Source organism: Elephantulus edwardii, unplaced genomic scaffold, assembly GCF_000299155.1.
Source record: "Elephantulus edwardii isolate Elephantulus edwardi_28Jun2011 unplaced genomic scaffold, EleEdw1.0 scaffold00206, whole genome shotgun sequence".
Lineage (NCBI taxonomy): Eukaryota > Metazoa > Chordata > Mammalia > Macroscelidea > Macroscelididae > Elephantulus > Elephantulus edwardii.
The window spans coordinates 401913-412104 of NW_006399956.1; the positions used below are offsets into that span (position 1 = coordinate 401913).

At 35.9% G+C, this 10192-nt stretch overlaps 1 protein-coding gene across 3 annotated transcripts in view; it reads right to left on the reverse strand.

Moving 5' to 3' along the window:
* The window catches only part of ABCC9 (ATP-binding cassette, sub-family C (CFTR/MRP), member 9), a 227669-nt gene that overhangs the window by 183490 nt on the left and 33987 nt on the right, over positions 1-10192 (reverse strand). For 2 of the 3 annotated variants that reach the window (XM_006897200.1, XM_006897199.1), the window contains exons 4-6: positions 8303-8469; positions 6499-6741; positions 3884-4078 (exon numbers count right to left, since the gene is read on the reverse strand). In XM_006897200.1, the coding sequence (XP_006897262.1) occupies positions 3884-4078; positions 6499-6741; positions 8303-8469 (605 nt within the window). Of the gene's footprint in view, positions 1-3875; positions 4079-6498; positions 6742-8302; positions 8470-10192 lie in introns of all 3 variants that reach the window. The other variant, XM_006897201.1, reaches the window with a different exon arrangement.

Here is a 10192-nt window from a genome sequence, read left to right on the forward strand (position 1 = left end):
CTAGTACCACGACCCCTTCTAAACCCAGCCTGGACTTCTGGCAATTCTCTGTTGATGTGCTATTCCAGTCGTTTTTGGATAATCTTCAACAGAATCTTGCTTGCATGTGAAATCAATGATATTGTTCTGTAGTTTCCACACTCTCTTGGGTCACCTTTCTTGGGAATGGGAACAAATATCGATCTCTTCCACTCAGTCGGCCAAGTGGTTGTTCTCCACATCTCTTGACACAACTTGGTGAGCACATCCAGGGCAGAATCTGTTAGCTGAAATATGTTAATTGGTATACCATCTGTTCCTGGGGCCTTATTTTTCGCTATTTCATTCAAAGCATCTTGAACTTCTTCCTTCATCACCATAGGCTCTTGCTCGTATGTTGTTTCGTTAAATTCTTCTGTGTCTGCCAATTCCTTTTGATACAATGACTCAGTATATTCTTTCCATCTTCTTTTGATACCTCCTGGATCATTTAATAGTCTGCCTAAAGCATCCTTGATTATAGCAACTCGAGGTTTGAACTAGTTCTTCAAGTCCTTGAGTTTAAGAAATGCTGAGCGAGTTTGACCCTTTTGGTTTTCTGACTCCAACTCCTTGCACATTTCATTGTAATATTTTACTTTGTCATTCTGAGCTGCCTTTTGAAATTTTCTGTTCAGCTCTTTAGTATCTTGAATTCTTCCTTGTGCTTTGGTAAATTTTTATCAAATAGCTGTAATAATTTAATGATAAGGAATTAAGCATGTGGTCAAATATATCAGCTGTTCCATGGAAGAAAGGCAGGCAATCATCTCTTCCCATGCAAATACTGCCTCTTAACCACTGGTGGATTATCTATGAGTCAATTCCAACTTGCAAGTGCATAACAATGTATTGTCTGCAAAAATATTTTCTTTTAATTTTAATAAGTAACATGTAAAGCAGGAAATTCCTAAACGGCATGCCTCCAGAAACTCTATGAACTTTGACAAATGTCAATAGTCATAGAGGGGCTTCACGCCTTTTGTTAATAGGGTTTCTATGAGACATGCTTGACTTGAAGACAATAAACAACAAAGTAAAATAGAGATTCATTTAGACTCTAGTTTCTAAGTAGAAACAGCAAAATCATGAGTTGATCAGCAATTCAATGGAATATAGTTGTTGCTGCTGCTGTTATGTGCCATCTATTCATGTGCAACTTATAAGTTACCTTATGTACAATATATTTGAAATCAGCCCTATCCTGAGCCAGTCCGACTCTGACACACCTATCTCTATTTACCCTAATTACTGTGTCAATCCATCTCACCTGGGGTCTTCCTCGCCTGTGCTGTCCCTTCCAAGCATGATGTCCTTCTCCAAAGACTAGTCCCTCCTGGCCATGTGCTCAAAATATGTGAGACACAGCTTCACAATCCTTGACTCCAAGAAGAAACTTGGTTCCAACCTCTCCAAGGCAGACCTATTTGTTCTCTTGGTGGTCCATGTATGTTCAATATGCTTCTCTGACATCACAACGCAAAGGCATCAATTCTTCTTCTGTCATCCTTAGTCACTGTCCAGCTCTCTGATGCGTACCAAGTAATTGTGAAGACCATGGTGCACCTTAATATCTACTGACATCCTTACTCCTCAATACTCTGTAGAGCTCCCTGACAGCAGATTTTCCTAGAATTCTTCTTTTGATTTCCTGACTGCTGGTGCCAAGGGTGTTGATTGTGGAGCCAAGCCAGCTGAAATTGTTAACAATCTCAATCTCGTCTCCATCTGTCATAGTGCTATCAATTTCCCAGTAGAGGGAGAATCTTTGTCTTCTTGATGTTGAGCTTCAAGTCATATTCAAGACTACAGTTCCTGACTTTTTCCAGTCAATTATTCAATAGCATAGCCCCAAAATATGCCATTTTTGTAGCCTTATTAATTTTAAAATAATTTTTCATAGTGGATTTTTCTAACTTTGAGATAGCTTATTTTTATTAATGAAATAAATTATAAATGAGGGACGAAGCAAGAGTGGAAGACCCTCTATGAGGTGGATTGATTCAGTGACTGGGGTAATCAGGATGGGTATATCAGAGACGATTGGCACAGGACAGAGCAGAGTTTAGAGCTGTTGTACATAGGGTTGCTATGAGTCACAGGAGACTCGATGGCACATAACAACAACAACAACAACAGTTTCACTATTAATTTCTCCCACGTGACAAAACAGAACACATTAAAACTGGTTTGGGGTAGGAAAAATGACTGAAGTCATCATAATGGTATAGAAAGTTGACTGAGTTTTATTTGTACCAACAGCACAGAGTATTGCTTGTTGGAAAACAGGGAGAGATGACTGTTTTAGTGTGGGTATTTTCCTCTTTTTCGGATTTAAATCCAATAGAATTTAATCCCTGTCCCTTCTTTTTAACTGTGGGGATACACACAAATATGTAAATCCTGTATCTTCTCAGAAAAATAATTAATAGTATAAGTGAGAAAGATTATAGAGTACCTCATGTATAATTTAGATAAATTTAAGTAATCAAGCTAATAAAGAAAAATATTGCAAAAGTATTTTCTGTGGTAAAAGCAATTATCTAGTTTATGTCAATAATTGAGCATGAATATTTTAGAAATCTGGTCTAAGCTTTGTGGCATGGATATAGACACAGATCTTAAAATCTAAATAAGTGAGATCTAGCATAAATTATATGCTTCTTTATAAAAAGCATACATTGTTGTTTTTATTATTGTTAGGTGTCTTCAACTTGAGTGCGACTCACCGTGACCCTGTGAACAACAGACCTGAACCCTGCCCTATTCTGAATCATCCTCATCATCTCTGACACCCTCTCACTGAGGGTCTTCTCTTCCAAACATGATGTCCATTTCCAAGGAATAGCCTCTCATGTCCAAAGTATGAAAGATGAAACTTCACCATCTTTGCCTCCAAAGAGCACGCTGGCTGTACTTCTTCTAAAACTCAACCAAGAGATAGTCAGCACTCCTCTCCAATACTACAACTCAAAGGCAGCAATTCTTCTTTTGTCATCCTTATTCATTGTCCAGCTCTCAGATACAGCAAGTGACGGAAAAGACCTCATAGTAAGTGTCAAAGTGAAGCAAACATTGGGTCAAGGGAATACTTGGGAGAAAAACATTCTAATGAAGATGGTCAGAACAAAGTTTCACAGGACCGTCAATACTGAATGTAGGCTTTCATAATACGTAAGATTTCAGTAGGTGGAGAAAAGAGGACCAGAAATCAGACTAAGAATAAAAAAAGAAAACCAATCCATCTGAATTAGAGCTTTTTCTCTTCAAAGCAAGGAAAGTAGTATTTATGTAGGGGGAAAAAAACCCCAAAACTCAAATGCTCACAAATGTAGCTGTCTCAAGAACTGCAAATAAATGATTATATATTCATAACAGAAACACAATGCCAAATAAAAATATCACAATGTGACTTGCTGTGATCATTGCAAAACAAGGTAATGACATTTGTTGTAAGAGAAGTATACCCAGTACAAATTACATAGCTAAAAGTCGTGGTCACGGGCCTCTAGAGAGTGACTCAGCCACCCTCGAATACTCATGCATAAAAATTCTTTAAAGAGTTGCCATAAATATCAAATAAAATATTCAATGTGAAATTTCCAGGCATAGTTTCTAACACATAGCGGACACTCATTAAATGTTTACAGGCACTGAATCTAAAAATCATTTTCTTGGACAGATTCATTCAATGAATACATAAATAAGTAATTTTCTCTATGAGAGCTATTTTCTTTTAAAGGAAATTACTCAAATATCTGTAAATAATCTTTCTTGAACTCATAAAAAGTACATTAATAAAAAGTGACAATTACAATAAAACCTGCCAATAACTTGTTTCCTTTCAATAGTACGATAAACTTACTCCTGTTGTGTTATTTGTCCCATTCTGGGTCTCATTCACACGCTGAACTATCCCGGAAATGCAGAGAGGTCCAGCAAAGCCCAGCAAGTCAGCCAGATAACGGAATGTGCTACTAAGTAGAATCGGTCGTCCAAAAGCTCTGTACATTGCTAGCCATATAGATGGAGTTCGATTGGGACGATCTGCTGCTTTTTTCTGAAAGAAAAGTCAGATGAACCAAAATAAAACCTACTAGATAATGAATTCCTTTCAGTGTAGTTTGCATAGTTCTGTGTCATTAAATGCTAACACAAAGAGTAGCTGTACAGTGGAGAGCTCTGGTGGCCTTGTGGTAAGAAACTGTACTGCAATTCCAAAGGCACATAGTTCAAATCCACCAGCTACTCTGCAACAGAAAGATGGATAATATTCTCCCATGAGTATTACTGCCTCTAAAAACCCACTGAAGTGCTGGCTATTAGTTGGTTTTGACTCAAGAGCACACAACAAGAAATAGACAGTAGAGGTGTTGCATACATCTGTGTCAGCTACAAAGAATGAAGAGCAAATAGCCAGTCTATTAATTTCTCTGGGTGATTTGCAGTTGTCAAAGCAGGACACGAAATTCTTAAAGCAGAAATAAGTTTCATTTCCTTTGATTTTGAAAATGTGTGTATGTAATTCGTATTCTTTTATTCAGTAGTGTATAGGAAAACAGACAATAAAGGCACAAAGACTGGTGTTATGACAGAGTAGTCAAGATTCTAGGGTTACTAAATCATCCTCAAATTACTACGTACTACAAAATAGATCACCCCAACCTCAAAGTGCTTGTCATCCTAGGAATCTCATCTCCACAAATGGTTGTCAATATATTTCAGATAAATATAAATTAAAAATATGCTCAAAACAAATCATAGCTTCCCACATTTGCATTTCATTGTTTGAAAGTTTTAAAAATGTGAACCACCACCATAACAAAGCCTGAGAAGGGATAGATAAAATTAGTTCACTGAGGCAAAGAAACTAGCTCAAAAAAGAGAGTTCAATTGTATTTTACATTTAACTCTTTTTTTTAGAGTAAAATTTTGATAATATTTTTTTTAGTTTATAGATAGGAGGCATTGCTATACTATCTTTAAACAAATCTATGATGACTAGCACTTGGAAAATTTAAAGTAAGGTATATTATGAATCTTTACTTTAGCAAAGTCTTTTAAAAATATTATGCAATACTATTCCCAGAGGTGAAACTGGAGAGATGACTCAGGTTCATCTGTAGTAACTATTTCCTGCAATATCAATTTCATAATGCCTTTCTGACACAAAACAGAGGTCATTTTCACCATTTACCATAAATGCTTTGTTGATCTTAATTTAGAGGAACCAAAAGAATCTTTAACTAGTTTACCAAAGTTCCTGTTTTGTTCAATTGCTATTTTACATTTTAGTATTTGAGATTAGTATTTGAGATTTAGTATTTTAGATATTTGAAGGTGATTTTAATATGAAATATATCTGCCACTGTGGCCAGTATATATGATTATTCAAAATGATCACAAGGCAAATTGAAAATATAAGAAAACTTCTCATATTTAAAATTTAAAAAGCAATTATAGATACCCCAGGAAAGCATCAAAGGAGATTAATTTTGGCAGACATCAGAATGATACATGGAATAAGCAGAAGATTATCCTTAATCTAGTTTAGTTTCTTGAGTTTTTATTACATAATCTAAATTTCAGTCAATAAGTAAGTTAAGATTGTAATTCCTTAAAGAGCTTATTAAGGTAAATCAACTACAAAAATAACATGAACATAGAGCTCTGGGGGCTGGGTGGCTGGAAAGTTATGCTACCAAGTCAAAAGTGGATGATTTTAATCTGCGGCCCTCAGACCTGGTTTTAATTGTTTTTGGCCAAACATTCTTCTAAGTGGCATACATAGCACTGGTGTGCCTATTTGCTGTACAGAAATAACTCGTGTTTACTGTGATGCTAAACAATGTGACACTAATGTGTCAAATGTGATAATGGCTACCCCTGGTGAACAGTGTTTGGTGGAACTCCCCAATTAAGTGGTATCCACTTCCTTAATAGCTTGCCTCTGAAAACTCTATGAACTTGGAGAAACGATGAAAGTTATACAAGTGTTCAGATCTTTCATTCATAAGGTCGCTATGAGTCGTCTATGATACAATAGCACTTAACAATGACAACAACAACTAGTTTAGCTTTATATAACAAAACTATTGATAAGATTATTAAGGAAAGACTTAACAATAATAAGAAATCTATTAACTACCCCTATTTTGTTGTAATAAGCCCTCATTATTTTTATCTTGAACTTTGCTACTTGATCAGATTCCTAGTGAAGATAAAGTTATTTGTGGCCTTCCTCTTGCACTGACCAGGCAAATAGGACAACAAAAGTGTATTGTAGTGGTTTTCTTCATACTAGGTTTTTTACCATAGTCTTTCCTTAGTAGCCCAATGGACCTGGCTCAAAGTTATAGGGAAAGATAGATGGTGGAAATCAGCCCTTCAAAATGATGGAGAGTATCTAAGTTTTGTATCTTTATATTTTGCAGATCCAGTCTTTACAAATATGGGCACAGAAAACAGACACTAAATTACCTTTTGTTCTTCATAGGCATCCTTCAAGCAAACATAATTTGTTACTGCTCTCATTGCTATTGGCAATTTTCCAATTGCTTTCAGATCAATAGGCTTTTTATGAGCTGATATAATAAGTGTATTCATCCACCAATATGTTGCTTTTGACAGTAAATTCACAAATGGTTGCAGAAATCTCACACCCAGATCCTGGAGGTCTTCAGGGGGCTTTACCTTCTGAGGATTCATGAAGAATACATATCTCTATGGCAGCAAAAAGTATATGGAACAATTAGCCTAATTTTTTTTTTCACATATTTAAAATAAAATCCTAATCTCATCTACATTTTTATTACCAGGGGCCAAATTTCTATTTCAATAGTTCTTTCCATCTTTATGTGAGATATCCTTTGGAATATTTTCCCTTTGTTGTTACTAGATTAGCTACTTAAGTGCCAGAATTTCACACTTCCTATTCTTGGGGCCAATTCTAAAAGCTCACTTACCATGTGAAAAGATAGTAAACACTAATAATCAATATTTCTTGGTATCCTATGACAGAGTCAATGAAACTATTGTTTTTACATTATTTATATTTTTATGTATTAACGAAACCATTGTTGAATCATTCTGCTAATTTGTGGTTTGACTATTTTTCTCTATTCAATGCAATATATATATATCTATATCTGTGATTCAGACGGTAAATTCCCCAATAGAAAATACATAATAAAAGATCACTTACTTGCAACTTACATAATTGACAAGATATGTGGTAGAAAATATAATAGGTTTATAATCACAAGACCAAATATGAGTCCTGACTCTTTTACTTTGCATATATAGCTTAATTGATCTCTATAGAAGATCACTATCAATAAAATAAATAGACTGAACTAGATCATCTTCTTTTTAGCTTCAAATTTCTAGAAATATAGTAGTTTTCCTATTCTAGCTGTGTTTTGGACTAATCATGAATGAAAGAACTTTCAATTTCATCTACAATATGAACTGATCATAATATCTGATACACAGTAGACCCTTGATCAATATTTGTGAATGAATAAATAGATGCTAAGATCATAATGTTTTATTAATTTAATTATGCCCCCCCCCCAAATACATGTTATAAATCGTAATCTCTCTGCCTCTGGTTATGGAGAATAGAGTGTCATTTAACATAAAACAGCATTTAAGTTTTATCTTAAATCAATCTCTTTTGAGATACAAAAGAGATTAAGCAAGTGAGCTGAGGAGGAATAAGGTAAGATAAATCCAGGTCACATGGAAATCTGTAAGGAACTGGAAAGCAGAAACTGAATAGATAAAGACCTTTTTTTAGAGCTGACAGGGAGAGAGCTTTTCTCTCAAAGTGACACCCTAAATTTGGACTTTCAGTTTCCTTAACTGTGAGAAAATAATTGTTATATCCATCCACTTAAAATAGTGCTGTTATTGCTGCACCGAATACTCAAGACATAATGTAATTTGTAAAACACTAATGGTCTTAAGCTCAATGATTAGTTTATGATTACACATATACATCTTATCTATTTGCTCCTTCTCTTAAAAACAGAGAAGCTCTGGTGGTGCTGCTATCCCAAAGGCAGCATGTCTGGCAGTTTGACTCCACGAACCAGCAATCTTTTTCAATTCTATTTACAGCTTCCAAAAACCGGCTGTAGGGCAGGCTGCAAGCTGGTTCTGACTTGACAGCAACGAGGGAGGGGCTTTTTCTTAAATACTAATGATTTCTTGCTTACAGTAATAACTGACATTGGGGTCTTGAATCCCAGAAACAAAACCAACACTTTCAGATACATACCCTAACCCGAATTACATTGATCTCCACAGCCATCAAGAGTCCATTCAAGATGACCATCATGCCTGTGATGCAGAAGCGTAGGTCTGATACCCCCCAACCAGACTGCCAATACTTGACCAATTTTATAGTCTTGGTAATAAACGCCATTACCCAATACAGAAATAGAGCTGTGGAAAGAAAATAAAATTTCAATCAGTCTCTAAATTTTTTAATGACATTTATAGAGAGAGATGGAGAAAAAAAATTGAAGTTGTAAATAATTTCATTTTACTTAGATTCATAATCAACATCCAAACTAGCAGTGGTGAAGAAATCTGAAATATATGTTGCACTGGGAAAATTTGTTGTCCAGGACCTCTTTAAAATGCTAAAGAGCAAGGATGTCAGTTTACAGGTGTGACTCACCCAAGTCATCATGTTTTCAATATGTGAAGGTTGAACAATGAATATGGAAGATTGAAGAACTGTGGTGTTGGCAAAAACTATTGAATATCTCATGGACAGTCAAAAGAACAAACCCACCTGTCAAGGCGGAAGTATAACCAGAGTGCTCCTTACTGGCAAGGATTGTGAAACTTCCTCTCATATATTTTTGGCATATGAGAAGGAGTGAGTCCTACAACAGTGTTCATAGCAGCATTACTCACCATCGTAAAAACATGGAAACAGCTCCAATGTCCAACTACAAATGAATGGATTGAGAAATTATGGCACATTCACACAATGGATTACTATGCAGCACACAGGAGCAATGATTTTGTAAATTATTACCCAACTTGGGAGGGACTGGAGAGCATTTTGCTGAGTGAACTCAGTGCCACAAGGATAAATATTGTATAAAACCATTATTGTAGAATGAGTATAAGGATCCAAAAGGAGTGAAAGAGGCTGGAAGCAGAGGGATGAGGATGTGAAAGGATTAAAAATGGGGTTGTACAATTTGATGGGGGTGGGGTAAGGAAAATGGAAAGAATCTGTTCTTAAAAACAATACATTCTAATTTTGTAAATAAACTAGTGAAATTTTTTTAAAAAAAGATATATATAGAGATATACATATATAGATATATATAGATAGAGATGATAGAGATAGATAGATAGATAGATGATAGATAGATAGATAGATAGATAGATAGATAGATAGATAGATAGATATAGAGATAGATTTTTTTTATGGGGGAATTAGCCAAAGCAATGGCTAGTCTTTACCAGAAAAAAGGAAACACATTGTGGCACCTTTACAGTGCATCATTGTAAGCCCATTTAGAGGCTTGCTCAGTGAGCTAACTAGGCACCAGCTTGTAATGGGTTCCACAGTTCCAGGGCAGCATATCACCTGAGTGTAGCCAAACCCAGATCACAGCACTGTTGTCTTCTTCACAGATGCAGCCTACTGTTTTCTTTTTGGTGATGGAGGGAACTAAATTAGGATCTCCCTTGGGCCCTGCAGCAGCCTTTGGAGCAAGCATATTGTCTGGATCTTGGCCTTTCCAAACAGCGATCATGATCTCCCTCTCCAATCCTGTTGCCTGAACATTATCAGTGGGAACACCACCTCCAGATGCCATAGAGTGCACCACGAGCCCTCCAGGCCCAAGTGGCCAACGTTCCAACTCCACCAAGTAACCTTAAAGCCATAACACCAGCAGCCACCAGCAGCACTTCAGAATAAAGATAATTTTAAACATTCTATTTCCACATAACACAGAGGATTTAACACACTTTTCTATTTCTGAATCTACAGTTATAACAAATTTTAAAAGACTGTATTGCTCTCAAGTTGGAATCAACTCATAGCTGACCATTCAGTGCATTTTCAGAGGTTGTAAATCCACAGGAGGAGAATGCCCATTTTTTTCTTCCTTAGAACAGCTAGGGTAGATTTTTTTTT